The sequence below is a fragment of the Malaya genurostris genome, chromosome 3 (genome assembly GCF_030247185.1).
Source record: "Malaya genurostris strain Urasoe2022 chromosome 3, Malgen_1.1, whole genome shotgun sequence".
Lineage (NCBI taxonomy): Eukaryota > Metazoa > Arthropoda > Insecta > Diptera > Culicidae > Malaya > Malaya genurostris.
Genome location: NC_080572.1, coordinates 74,318,071 through 74,333,438, shown reverse-complemented (window position 1 = coordinate 74,333,438; position 15,368 = coordinate 74,318,071). Strand labels below are relative to the sequence as shown.

Below are 15,368 nucleotides of genomic sequence, written 5' to 3'. Positions count from 1 at the left end.
CAAATTGACTACTAGAGAGAGATGTTATGAGACGTTTGCGTGAAGAAATTCGCAGAAAAAGACCAGATTCGTGGGTAAATTATTCGTGGAGATTTGGTGAGATTTGACAAAATCTAAAAAAAATGGAATGTCTGGCGAAGCAAGAAAAATCTGGCATTTGCCAGATAAATCTAGCAACCTGGCAACGCTGACTACGGTAACGCACCGTCACACAATGCCATCGTTATCCGTGAACATTTGGCTAAAAACGAAACGAATACTATTCGCGTATCAGCACCAGAAACGAGATTATGGAAAAATCGCAATAGGCTGTGTTGGCCATGACGAAAATTGAATAATGAAAAATGTTTCGAGGCTAGGATCAAGCGCTGGCATAAGTGTTGCAGTTGCAGTGGACGGAGAGTCATCGATTTTGATGAATAATCTTGCATTTTTAGTTTTCTGAAACAATTCCGGGAACTTTTTGATCAAGGTTTTATGTAATGAAACCCTTATAGAATCGTTTCGAAACGAAAAAATACACATAGTCGTAATCAAATTACTTTTTGTTTTTAATTTTCCAATATTTGATATGATTGCAGATCATCTCCAAAATTGTGCCACGTATAGCTCCAGAATCGGGGATCTCCTCGCGAATCCAATGGCATGTTTCCGGGTGGAACAGCTGTGGCGTTATATGCGTCGAGTTTTTTCAACATACTCTCTAAAATGGTTGGAAATTTCTCCGCCAGATTTTCGAATTCACACGGGTCCCGGATCACGTCGAACAGACAAGGTGCCTTCAAAGGGTCACAATCGATTTTCATCACATCATCACAGTCAACGGTTGCTTCATTTCGTAGCTGTAGGATAACGTCATCGGATGGGAGCATTTGAATTTTACTCAAAGCCTTGCCGGTAGGACTACTGATGACAGAGGTTGAATTGTACGACTTGATGTCACGATCTCCAGCTGGACCGTACCAATTGTCCCACTGACCATTGTAATTAGTACCCTTCACTACTTTCCAGTTGTTAACCGTCAGAGCAGCGCTACCCCAAATATCGTCAATGTTATGAAGGATTTCACGTCGATCAGTGAGGTTTCCGTTCTGCAGCTGCTGCCAAAAGCTGACGCCGTCTAAGTTCGTTGGAAGATTCCTACGGATCGGTAAATAGTTAATTTGTTGTTAACTATGAGTCGACTACTTACTGCACATCGTAACCGACAGCTTCCAACAGTGTCGGTAGCCAGTCGCTAATGTGAGCGACTTGCTGAGATACACGATTACTCTTTGCTAGAAGGGGACTCCAGATAAAAGATGCTGCCCGCACTCCACCTTCCCAAAGTGTGTTCTTAACCCCTTTCAAAGGCCAGTTGGAGGCGGCATTATTGTTGAAACCTTCCGCTGGGCCACCATTGTCCGAGCTAAACACGATGATCGTGTTGTTCAACATACCTCGACTGCTCAATGCTTGAACAACTGCTCCTACCGACTCATCTAGTTCCGTAAGCATTGCTGATCAACAATTATCAATGGTTATTATGTGATAATTTTGACGGAATTCGTACGATATTTACCTGCAAACTTTCGCCGTGGGTAATTTTCAATGTGATTCATTCGATTGACTGTGGAATCTGGTGCCGGTAGCAGATCGTACGGATTGGCCGAATGCACTGCCGCATGGGCCAAATACAGGAACAACGGGCTGGACAGGGAATGGTTACCGATTCTAGCTACGGCTTCGTCCCTTATCACGTGCGTAGTGTACTTACCGTGCAGATCGTATGCCACATCATACCCACGACGCATGTCCAGGCCCCAGGTTTCAGTTTCCATGGCACTGTGATCGAACATGTGGTGATGGCCGGTCCAGAATCCGACATGTGAATCGAATCCTCGTTGCAGCGGGGTGTATTTGCGCTTGTAGTGTCCTAGATGCCATTTACCAACGATATGGTTCTGGTATCTGGAAATAATTATGTGAATTAGCAAAAGTGATAAATAAACAAATAAACAAATAAAAGTTTGCATACCCGTCTACTTACCCCAATTCCTTCAGGTACTCCGGAAGAAGTTTCTCATCTAGGGGCAGTCCTCTTGGTTCCATTCCATAGAGAACGGCATGCTGCATTCCGGTATGTATGGGATACTTTCCCGTCATCAGAGCCGCCCGGGAAGGAGTGCAAATCGGTGTGACGTAGTAACGGTTCAGAATTATTCCCGAATAGGCTAGAGCATCGAGGTTCGGAGTTGGTATCTGAGACGATCCATGAAATCCGACATCATTCCAGCCGAGGTCATCTGCTAGGATGAATATTATATTCGGGAGAGGTTTTGATCCTGATACCACTACTAGGAATCTGGCGACTAAAACTGCTTTTCAAGATTGAAGATATTACTAAGGCATGTTACTCTGGATCATCATGAGTTCGTATACCCAATAGAATACTGATCGGCATCAGAGTTGTGAATTTACTGATCATTTTCTGTAAAGGAATGATGGAATTTGAAATGGATTACACTGGTGGCGAAATTTGTCAAATATATGGAAAATTACCGCCTTCAGCACGTACAGGGTGTTCAATAAATTCGAATGTGCATTCTGTGTATTGGTATCAGCTTTACCCTCATATATAGGCAATTTGCTGTCATTTTTGTTTGTTTACCACGCACAATGAAGGAGTACCGAAACGTCACGCCTAATATATCGTAAAGGTCAAAGCCAAGTCCTGGCATTACATTCCTTTTGTGGAATTTGGCCTTTCTGTTTCAACAGACTTCGCAGCCGATTCTTAACGTACATAATCATTGCATGGACATTAGGTTTTTTATCGTGACGACACAAATGAACAAGTATTCATCCTTGACAGTTCAGCGGTACTGTTTACAAACAAGCTTAAACAAAAATCGAAGAGCACATCTTAAACAATCATCTTTAGACCTGGCAACTAGTCACTTTTATTCATCAAATCTCAAAAACAAACCGTATCCAATCGCGAACAAATGCTTCAAAACTCTATTTAGGCGATATGGACCGTAAATGGTCTGATCCAATTTGTCAATAAACAAACAAAAGAAATTTCTATTTACAAACAGTACTGCTGAACTGTCAAAATTTGTTCATCCGATTGAGGTTAGCAGTGACGGTAAAAAACCTAATTACTACGATCCTATTGACAATAAGAATCCCTCCAGGTCGGGACTCAAACATACGACAACTGGCTTGTAAGACCAGCTCCCTATGCCCTGAAACACCAACCTAGGTAAAGGTCATAGGCTTTAATAAAAATTAACTCAGAAAAGAATATCCTTTTTCTAATCCACTTAGTGAGTGAGAATGTCTTTCTCTTATGATTGAAATATTTTTTGAATTTTTTGTTGAGATAATTTTGGACACGAATTTGGGCTAAGTTTTTGATACAAATTCTTTCAGATTAATTTGAGTAATTTACAAAAACATGCATCAGGGCTTACGTCACATATTCGGCAACATCCCTTAAACCAAAACTATCAGCAATATTTGCAGTTGATCATACGCCACTTTTTTGAATAATTGTGCGGATAGGAAAACCTGTTTTAATCCGCCTATTGGTGTGATGATGCCTTTCCCATATTACTTACAGTTTCAATAATATTACTAGATTCTGTCAAGAGTTTTTTGTTCAAACTTAAATAAAATTAGAAACTTTCTTTGTGTATAAACTAACATAACTATTTAAATTTGTAAACCGTTCTGTGAAATTAATAAGATTTTTTCTCTATTTTGCATCGCGGCACTAAATGAAGGTTTGAAATTTTAAACACACTTTATCCTATGTTAGTACCGGAACCATACATAGTTCCTGAATTTTATTTCGATCCAACTTTCGGTTCAAATGAAAGGTCTCATGGTCCCATACAATATTTCCAAAACTCATTCAGATCCGACTTCCGGTTTCGGAATTATAGGGTAAAGTGTTACAAAATTGATATCATCACTAAATGCTAAAAAAATGGTTTCGTAACTACTCCAATCGGTAGCCATTATTAATAGACAGCCAAACAATCCGATTATTGTTATTCTGGTTCCCAGTTTCCGATTCCGAAAGCACCGGAAATAATGGTCATATATTCCAAAATGGAACTCACTCACTTTGTTCGGCGATGGATTGACCGATTTTCACAAACTTAGGTTGAAATAAAAGGTCCCATATTGAATTCTTGAATTTCATCCGGATCCGACATCCGATTTCGGAATTACAGACAGTGGCGTACCGAGGAAATTTGGCGTCCGGGGCAAAATAAGAGTTTTGCCGCCTCCATCGTTGGATTAGTGCGCAAAACACAAAAATCCAGAAATCCGCAAAGATCTTCGACGAGCAAAATAAAAAAAAAATGTTCCAAAGATGACTTTGCGCCCCCTTCAAACGTTGCGCCCGGGGCGAATGCCCTACTGCAACTGATTACAGAGTTCAATTATTTATACTGTCACTTTAAGCGGCGAAGTAAACGGACTCAAAACTATTCTAATCGGTAGTCATTGTCAGTAGACGGCAAAAAAAATTAATTTCGGTTTACTTGGATCCCGATTTTCGATTAACGACCGGAGATTGTAATCATATACTCAAAAATAAATCCCTGTCACTTTTCTCGAACCGTCTTCGATTATATCGGTTCCCGGATTCCGCTTTTGGAAGTACCTGCAATAGTGGAACTCACTTCGTTTCCTCAGAGATGGCCTATCCCGAGCAAAGTCAAACATCAAAATGAGAGCAAATCGAAATCTAATTATGATAGCAACATCACATTGAAATCTTAATTTGATTTCAGCTCATTATTTTTTCAATTGATATCACATTATGTTATCTTTCATTTTTTACTAAATTCGAGCTATTACTACATTGAACGTCTCAGATTTCAGAACCTAAAGTTAATTAATACTATTATTTTCCATAATTAGTATATATGAAAGGCAATTAAAGCCAATCAACTCTTTTGTGATCGCTGCGCTGCCCGAGTGGCGAGCTTTGTACTAAGCGATGGTGATAATTTTCAGATTTTGCTTGAAGATTCGAACAAAATGCAGGGTTTTTAATTTTTTTTCTTATGAATCGAATACTAACATACAAAAACGTGTCAAAATTTGGTAAAAAAATCGATCATTAATGATTCAGTAACTTTCCGTGGTATGTTTGATTGATACTTATGGAGAATTCGTAACATGAAATACCAAATTCGAAGAAGTGAGGTTGGGTACTGTTTTCATCTCTGGGAAATTCATTGTTTTTATGATTGGATTTTGAGAAAAATTGATAGATTATGACCAAAAAATGTTTTATTCGTCTATTAACTTATGCTTTATCATCTAAATAAAATGTGTATGTGAACTGAAAATTTGAAATTTGATCCGAAATTTTCAAGTGTATAGGACAGTTTAAAATCATATGTTTGATGACAACACGTGAATAATCATTTTTTTAATCCATATTTGTAAGGTTTTGCCATCTGCATTCGTTCAAACTCAAGTAAATTGAAAAATCCGTCAAAAATTTTTCTAAATACATGGGGTGTGTCAAAACAATCACCATATCTCATGGTGATCACGCTGATTGGATTGTTCAATTGGCTCTCTGGTTCTGTCAAAACGATTTATTGCATTTCAAAAGGGGTTTTTTTATTATATAAATCAAAATATGTTTTATGAACATTGGTTCAAGATAATGGCTGCAAGGTAAATCAGTCATGGTAGCTAAAATATCAAGTACAGAATAAGCATAAATTAATTGTTTCCTTTTTCTGTTTTCATTTTTAATACTTTGGAACACATCGCATAGCGTTTCAAACAGTCGAAAATTATCGATTTAAAATGGCTGGTGATAATCAAAAAATTCAACAGAGAACCGCCACCCTCTATTTAAAATTCTGGCCGGAAAGCATTTTGGTTATCGTATTGATGTTAATGCCTATTCATTCGAACTTGTTCACTACCAACAGCGAAGACAATGAAACAGATAGACTACTTGGCACTTGAAACTGAGCAAGCACAATTTCAAATGACTAGGTCAATTGACGATGAATTCTAGGAGCTTCATTTGAGTATGACAGCAACAGTCAAATTAATGAGAAGGGATATGCTGACAGTCAATGGCCATAAATTTTATTTTCATCTAATAATATTCTATTGAAAACTTTACCGCAGTGTTCCCAATAGCGCTAGCAAAATCCAAGGTACCTAGGATTCGATCGAGTACTCAGAATAAGGGTGTATATTAGTCTCAGTTTACCCAAATGCGAGAAAAATGAGTGGTAAAACACGAGCCTAGGCGTATTGAAATAGACTCAGCCATCTCTGAGTATATTGAGCGGCAAAAAAAAACGTTTTGTCGGTAACGTCACTTGTACCATTATATCAACGGAACCAGTAGTGACAGCCGTTTGATCTTCGAACTTGATCAACGATCCAGTAGTAGCTTTCAAACGAGCCTACGCTTGTTTAAATCGGTTCAGCCATCTCCGTGCACACACATGCAGGCCCTTATTACCGTTTTCACTTTCACTTTACTCACAAGTCACTTCACTTGATTTAACTTATTCCTATCAAGTGTACAACTTTGCTTCCGCCGTTTTCCAATAGGTGGCTGTACCGGCTGAGGCTGGTCGAAATACATAGATGATAATGCCTTTAAAGTGAGTGTGTACAGTGCCTAACGAATTGTCATCGCCGTTTAAGTGACAGTTGTTCTTGTTTTCGTATTATTCACGCTCGAAAATGTCTGTTTATGTGCCCAATTCTCGCCATTTGCGGGAAGTTTTACTTTCTGTTACAATTCGAAAAAATGCAGCTGAAGCGCATCGAACGCTCTCAGAAACTTACGGTGATGCTGCTCTGAGTAAAAGAACGTGTCGGGAGTGGTTTCAACGTTTTAAAAATTATGATTTCGATGTCGAAGACAAACATGGTGGTGGGAGAAAAAACCTTCAAGGATGAACAACTAGAAGCATTACTTGATGAAGATTCGTGCCAAACCTAAGAAGAGCTTGCCGAATCGTTGGGAGTGAGTCAGCAAGCCATTTCAAAACACAAGGCCCTGGGCATGATTCAGAAAGAAGAAAACTGGGTGCCGTACGAGTTAAACCGAGGGACGTCGAGCGCCGTCCATTTGTATGTGAGCAACTGCTTCAAAGACAAAATCGTAAGGGGTTTTTACATCGAATCGTAACCGGTGATGAACAGTGGGTTCGATACGATAATCCTAAACGCAGAAAATCATGGGGAAAGCCCGGGCATGCTACTTCGTCGAAGGCAAAATCGAATATTCACGGCGCCAAGGTTATGATTTGTATTTGGTGGGATAAGCTCGGTGAGATTTACTACGAGCTCTTAAAACTGGGTGAAACCATCACAGGAGATCGCTACCGAACGCAACTGATGCGCCTTAGTCGCGCGCTAAAAGAAATGCGGCCACAATATCAAGAGCGACATGACGAAGTCATCCTCCACAACACAACAATGCTCGGCCTCACGTCGCAAAAGTGGTCAAAAAGTACCTGGAAACGCTGAAAATGGAAGTCTTGGCCCACCCGCCGTATTCCCCAGATGGCACACGGGCTGGCAGATCAACATTTTCAATCCTTCGAAGAGTTGGAAAAATGGATTGCTTCATGGATAGCGTCAAAAGAGAACTCCTTTTTTTCGAGCCGGGATCCGAAAATTGCCGGAAAGATGGGAGAAAGTTGTCGCTAGCGACGGACAATACTTTGAATAATACATCTGTAAGCACTTTTTCGCAATAAAGCTTTTAATTTTGGAAAAAAAACGGCGGAAGCAATGTTGTACACCTGATATATCACGCATCGTGATGTTCACTGTAATGAAAAAAAAATCTTTTTTACAACAAACGTGTACGTCAACATTAAGTTCATCGAAGTTTTTTCTTTAATTTCCCTTAAGTAACCTCCGTAATGAAAACCGACATTCACTTCACTTGATTTTCACCGTGAAGTGATACAATCAACCATCAGGGACACATACACACGCACACCTAGACATTTTCCGATCTCGTCGAACTGGGTCGAATGGGTCTCCGAGACTCCGGTCAAAAGTCGAATTTTCCAGTAATTCTATTATCTTTCTACAGAGCCAATAAAACCGGATGACCTGTGAATCTATAATCTCATTCTTGGCAGTAAGAAATTCATTTAAGGCACTGCATTATCATTTCAAAATCGATAAGTACTCGGTTTAAATTTTTGTGTTGTATTATAAGAGCTTTGAACTCGGCACTTTGTGAATGAATTGATATTCTTTCCGTCTTGCTCATTACTCGCATACGATCACATCTCGCAAGTTACATAATCACTTATGATGTCTCCAAAGCTAAAGCTTAATAAATTGACCTGATTTTTGCCGCTCCAAGAGTTCAATATCTTGCCATCAACGAGTATTAAAATAATTAATTTAATTCTTCTAATCTTGACCAACAATCCAACTGAAAATATACTTTCAAAACGATTCTTTGTATTGAGCTCGAAATTCGATCTTCGCCATAAATTTAAATGCATTCGTTTTAATTTTCACTACTTGAATATTCAACATAAAAACAGATCCATTGTTATCGGCCGGAGTTCTTTTTAAAAAAAATATCTATGCGTCATCACTCTAGTTAGTACAGTGTTTGTCACATTTTCAACAATTCCACAAGTTGACTTTCGTCGGAGATATTCGAGTGACCACCCATCAAGCGTTAAGAATGTTTCGTAAATATTTACTCACTTTCACTGAAATGTGGGACCTTGTCCCCCGAGCGGTAACGATCGCTACGAACTACGACTGCCGATTGCAAAATGATAACTGGAAGCTCAAACTGGTCCCACGATCAGTGACGACTAGACCGAAAGAAGTCCTCCGTGCCACAGGCAAACAGAAACAGCTTTGTACATACAACTACGCAGACCATTTAACATAAATTGTCTCCAAACTATTATTAGCCCTTTCTGCTATCCGTGGACTTGCATGATCACGTACGTTAACCACCTTGTTTAAGATGATTGCCTCGAAACGCCGCACGCTGACGTTTTTTTTTGCAGGATGAGTCTCGAACGCAGGAGCATCACTCTGATAGGCATGTTGAATCTGCATATGATTCATTCAAGATAAAACTAGCACCAACTTTCTCTCTGATGTTAGCCTTGAACCACACTTTTATTTTGGTTATTAGCATATCTATTCCGAATACGGTTTAGTGACGAATGGTTTCTTCCTAGTGTCTGTGATCGTTTCAAACGGAAATTCTCATCTAGACCTCATGTCGCTATGCGGCGTTGAATGCGCTTCATGTGGTGCGCATCGTTTGACTACTAATTGGCCGATGTCAACGGGTTCGACCTACATCAATATCTCCAGCACAACATATGTAGCATCCAGTAGTGCAGCCAAAACACTGTCTGACGGTTAGGGGGAACTGAAACCTAGCTTTCTTCAAACTTCAGAGCGACGGTATCAGCACGTGTTGAAAACATTTCCAATTGATCTCATTTCATGTGGCTAGTTCTATTTAGGGCTAAATCCATGTCCACTCGGTGAAATCACCTGATTTGATATTGATTACTGAATTGCTGAATGTTCAATATATGGTCATTGTACCAATTGTCACCTTATCAGAAGAGCCGTCAAGTTATCTTAGCTTTGACTCTAACTGTGGCGTTCCGAGGAAATTTGAGTCTATTAGCAAGTATAAATTAGTCTTCTAGAGAACAATTCTGTATAAAATGTTCAAAACGATGAATGTAACAATGAGAGATTCTTTTTGTTTACTTTCTCTTTCGATGATTGCGAAATATTCCTGCTTTTTTAGGGAATTTCTTCAATGCAGATTGTAAGATGATAGCTTTAGCATATCTATTCGTCGTTTTGAACATTTTATACAGAATTGAAAACAAGAAAACATTCAAATATTTTCGGTATCTTTACCAGTACCAAACAGTAATTCACCGCATGAGAGTGTGGTCAATTTCATTATCGATTAAAAGAATCGCATTATCGATTGAAAAACTGTTGGAATTATGGGCATTCACTAGAAAACGAAAATGTACATAATAAATACATTTTCCGTAAACGTATATATTCTTGAATTGTGAATATACGGTTCAATGTTCTAAATGAGCTAACAGTTCGGCTGAAAAGTTCGTATCGTTTAATAGAAACACACATTTTTTGCCAAAATTCGTTTTTATTATTCAACATAATTGCCATCAGAGGCGATAATGCGATTATAGCGATCTTCCAACTTTTCGATACCATTTTTGTAGTACGATTTGTCTTTTGCCTCAAAATAGGCCTCAGTTTCAGCGATTACCTCTTCATTGCTTCTAAATTTTTTACCAGCGAGCATTCTCTTGAGGTATGAGAACAGGAAAAAGTCACTGGGGGCCAAATCTGGAGAATACGGTGGATGAGGGAGCAATTCGAAGCCCAATTCGTTCAATTTCAGCATGGTTCTCATCGACTTGTGACACGGTGCATTGTCTTGATGAAACAAAACTTTTTTCTTCTTCAAATGAGGCCGTTTTTTTAAATTTCGTCCATCAAACGCTCTAATAACGCTATATAATAGTCACTGTTGATGGTTTTTCCCTTTTCAAGGTGGTCGATGAAAATTATACCATGCGAATCCCAAAATACAGACGCCATAACCTTACCGGCCGATTGTTGCGTCTTTCCACGCTTTGGGTTCGGTTCATCGCGTGCAGTCCACTCAGCTGACTGTCGATTGGACTCCGGAGTGGAGTGATGGAGCCATGTTTCGTCCATTGTTATATATCGACGAAAAAAATCGGTTTTATTTCGATATAACAGCTGCAAACACTGCTCAGAATCATCAATTCGTTGTTGTTTTTGATCGATTGTGAGCTCACGCGGCACCCATTTTGCACAAAGCTTTCTCATATCCAAATATTTGTGAATAATATGTCCAACACGTTCCTTCGATATCTTTAGGGTGTCAGCTATCTCGATCAACTTCACTTTACGGTCATTGAAAATCATTTTGTGGATTTTTTTCACGTTTTCATCGGTAACAGCCTCTTTTGGACGTCCACTGCGTTCATCGTCTTCGGTGCTCATATGACCAGTACGAAATTTTGCAAACCACTTACGAATTGTTGCTTCGCCCGGTGCAGAGTCTGGATAACACTCATCAAGCCATTTTTTGGTATCGGCGGCACTTTTTTTCATCAAAAAGTAGTGTTTCATCAACACACGAACACTTTTTTTTCCATTTTTTTTTTTCACAATAACAAAAGTAGCTTCACTCAAAATGCAATATCTCACAAACTAATAATCAGACAGCTGTCAAATTTATACACGTATCTTTTGAAGGTTGGTACTAACTAAAAATGGTATGGATTTAATTCTAGTGGCGCCCTCTCATAGAAACGATACGAACTTTTCAGCCGATCTGTTACAAGCTATATAGTTTAATGTTCTAAATGAACGGTAAAACTTAGCTTGTATTCATTCCTTTCAATAGCCTGTCTAGGAAAAATGTTTAGTGTTGCTACAACAAAGCAACATCAATGCATTGAGCTAAACAGATTTAGACATTACTAGCATTATGAACGTCAATTACCTTAGAAAATGAACGATTTCTTATAACACCAATTCGATTGTATTCAACTCGTTATTATTTCAACACAAAACCCAATGCATAACTTCATGTCATATTTTATATGAAATGTTTGCTCACTATATATCGTCACCGAACCCACTGTGCATTTCTCACACCACCACCATACGATACAGTTGCCCGCAAACAATATAGAAAATGATCAAAAGTTTATGGAATCCACTTGAAACGATTATTTCGGTTAAAGTTTTTTAATTTTGAGTTGCCTTTCCCGATTATTTGTGTAATTTTGCTTCAAACCCTGTTTTCCAGTTCTAAAATCATCCCCGTGGAACGGAACTGTAATCGTTTATCATTTCAAAATTCAATTGCGGTTCGGCAAAGCCAAAATTTCAAAATTCTAAGAATACTTAGTTGTGACAAATTTAATTGCGAAAACTTAAGTGTTTTTAGTTTTTCGAAATTCTCTTTAGTTTTTTAATAATTGATCAAAAACGCGACGCACGCACTTCGCTTCATTTCACTACTTACTCTATCGAACAGAGACAGCATATCTCACTCTAACTAATTGGTTTTTGTATGTGAGATACGACTACTTGAGCTGAGATGAATGGAGGCACCGTTACCGTAATTCAGCATAAAAGTTTTTGCGATAATATCATAATATTTTTATGTCGTTTTGCTTGAGAAAATTGAAACTGTCTTTAAACAAACAGTTTGACAGCAGTTAGGAAGGAAACTGAGTTAGGTATGGCATCAAGCAAAAGCGACATTATTATTTGATATATTATAGACTTTAAGGAGCAAGACACCTTGCAAGCGTATGAGTAATGTCAACAATGTGTGCGTAAATACAAACTCCTGCGCTTCTTTTCCTGATTGTAATAAAACGTCCATATAGGGTAAGGGCTCTCTATTTCATTACATTTGTAAGGACGTTACCTTAAAAACCTGATTTAGTCACTAAAATCACTACGATATTTTCATATTTCTGCTTAATTCGTCTTGCTCCACATTGGAAATTGATTCACATTCTTTGGAAATTAAAAGAATATTAAAAAAATCAGCTAAAAACACTATGTTCACATATGTTCACTACTGTGCTCCTAATTTCATCTTAAAGGTTTTATATTCATCCTATCGTTATATATGCCATTTATACAGATTTATCTGTATTGTATTGATTTTTGCGTTCGCATACTGATTTAAATCAGATTACAGATTTTATACAGATTTTCTTATTTCAATACAGATTTGTAAAGGTTCATAAAAAGTGAGAAGTAAAAAGTTAGACTTTTCTTTCTGAATATCTGTTAGTATTTGATTGCAATACTTCTTTAAATGTTTATCAATCAAAGGACAAATCATATGTTAAAATAGAAATCTTTTGTGCAAATATGTGATGATGAACACTGTTAAACATTTATATTAAAATTTTAAACCAATTTGAACTGATTCATTTTATTAGTAAAAACAGATAAAGCAGATACATATTTTCTATGAAAATGTCTGGCATCTCTGTGCACAGCCGATGAAACACTCGTTTTTGAACCTAGACGCGGGCTACTCTGACTCCGAGAAAAACGAACACGTGGTACGCGCCCTAAACAACAACTCATGAAAAAAAGAAAAAATAAACAAACTCGGCTGGATGCGTCGTGCGACTCGAGAAAATTTTCAGAGCAAAACTACGCGATTGTAGTCCGATCTAGAGCGACCTCAGGTTGCTAAAACAAACATATCAAAAGTTATTTGGGCGACTCTGCACAGAAAAAAAGAAATTGTGATATTACATCAAAATCGCTGCACATCACTCTTTCAGCAAAATTTTGTAATATAGCACCTCTGAACGTAAAATGGAAACGACGTACGAGAAATGGTGTAATAGATGAGACGTGTTGAACATGACGGAACGTTGCACGATGTGCTGACAAATAGTGTGATGGAAATCGATGTAACAAGCGACGTGTTATTGCAAACGACGTAATAAATAAATAATAGAAAACGATGTATCGGAAATATATGCGGATATCGAAGATTCTCAGGATCATACAGATGTTATAATGTGGATTTCGAAGAATCATGCTGATGCTGCCCTACAATGGTGGCTCTTGATCGAGTCCCTTTATTTGGTACTAATTTTAAAAAGTAAATCTGCAGGAATTCCAAAGTTTTGAAAAAAATTTGTTGGATAGAAATAAGAGTAAATAAAGTATGTTATAATAAAAAATTGAACGGCTGAAGCAAAGCTGCAAAAATTTTCGCTAATTCTGTGACCCTGTGCATGTATGAAAAATTGCTGAGTTGAACCTGGGATTAGGAATCCTTCATTTATAACACCATTTTTTCATTGAAAGTAATTATTGAAACCGCTTGAATATTAAAAAAAACATGAAGATGGCTAGTCGATTGCTCAAAAAACTAAAACAAAACATTTTATTTGAGGAAAAAATACTTGCAATATTGAAGAAAAATCATCTCTCCATTCTTAGATGTAAACAAAACAAATTGATAAATTTACTTACATATTGTATTTCCCGGAGAATTATTTCCTTTCCTGAAGAGACTTCTTAAAAGTAACGTCTTTTGGCTGTAACACCTTCCGATAGTTGTGTAACTTTCGAGCTTCTTCCGATACAGATCCTGAAAACAGAGATCAAAAATTGTGTGTAAATATTTTAAATAGAATAAATATCAATTCATCTTACTTACTTGCAGGAAAGAACGCCAGATTGTTTTTCACCTACATAAATAATGAAAGGCGCACAAACAGAAACTCACAGCACTGCACTGGAAAAAAAACATACTTTTATTTAAAAATGCAATGTGTCGTGTAATATCACAATATTTCGATGGAACTAGAGATGTGCATAATTTTCAATGTGTCAGCACATTCAAGCGTGTGACAGTACACATGTCATCGGATACAATTTTACACGAATGGAATTAAATCTACGTTCTTATGCTTATTATCATATTTTTTTTAATGAAAAGCATTTCTACATAATTTTGAATGTGATCTTATGTCGTTTTTCATACAAGAGTCAGGCAATTTAAAGTAATATGTTCAGTGCGATGTTTGGTTGTAATATTAGAAGTTTTGCATATTATCACTTTGGAAAAATGAAATATTGTCTCTGATTAACTATTACGTCTTCATTTTAGGCACATCGTTAGATTTTACATCTGCGATTATTACAATTCTTTTTGCTGTGTGGGTCAGCTTTCGGGCTGCTCTGATCAATAAACGAAAACGGTATTAACATCAGTGTTATGATGACGTATAGCGGAGAGAAACCAGTGCTACTAGATTTGCCACAATGGTTATTTCATTAGTGTTTAACATGCTCTTTCTGGTAATATTCGAGACCGAAATAGTTTTATTGGAATATAAATATCAAAATATAATTAAACTAATGTCACGGATACCAAAAAAATACTTGTTGATGATAATTTGAAGAAAAACATTTTTTTTGTAACGTTATGAGAAAACTTGGCAACTTTGCGAAACCAAATGAGATGAATACAAAGTGAACTTAGTGAAAAACTTTTATCTCATATTTTTGAAGACTTTTATTGCCTGTCGGGTAATTTTTATGTTTTTAATCGTTAATTAAACAAGTGGCAAGTGAACATTACTAATTATGAGGTCATCCAGCATTCAATAGTAATGTAATTGTGCGATATAGTGATCATGTTTTGAAACGAATCGATTAGTAGATATTAATCTTGAGACGAAATTGTGTCCTAAATTGAAAAGTGAGTTTGTTATAAATGGAAA

At 37.4% G+C, this 15,368-nt stretch overlaps 1 protein-coding gene across 5 annotated transcripts; it reads right to left on the bottom strand.

Moving 5' to 3' along the window:
• Positions 1-494: 494 nt before the first annotated feature.
• Positions 495-8,840, bottom strand: LOC131433923 (arylsulfatase B-like). 5 transcript variants are annotated; one of them, XM_058600540.1, is made up of 7 exons: positions 8,737-8,816; positions 2,542-2,683; positions 2,422-2,470; positions 2,030-2,360; positions 1,562-1,950; positions 1,193-1,499; positions 497-1,140 (listed from the first exon to the last, which is right to left on the bottom strand). In XM_058600540.1, exons 3-7 carry the CDS (start codon positions 2,465-2,467, stop codon positions 552-554), a joined length of 1,662 nt encoding a protein of 553 aa, XP_058456523.1. In that variant the 5' UTR covers positions 2,468-2,470; positions 2,542-2,683; positions 8,737-8,816; the 3' UTR covers positions 497-551. The 5 variants fall into 5 exon arrangements, with proteins under 5 accessions (XP_058456526.1, XP_058456523.1, XP_058456525.1 ...); XM_058600542.1 differs by having other exon boundaries at positions 2,030-2,357; XM_058600543.1 differs by lacking the exon at positions 8,737-8,816 and having other exon boundaries at positions 495-1,140; positions 2,542-2,646.
• Between the last annotated feature and the right edge of the window lie 6,528 nt (positions 8,841-15,368).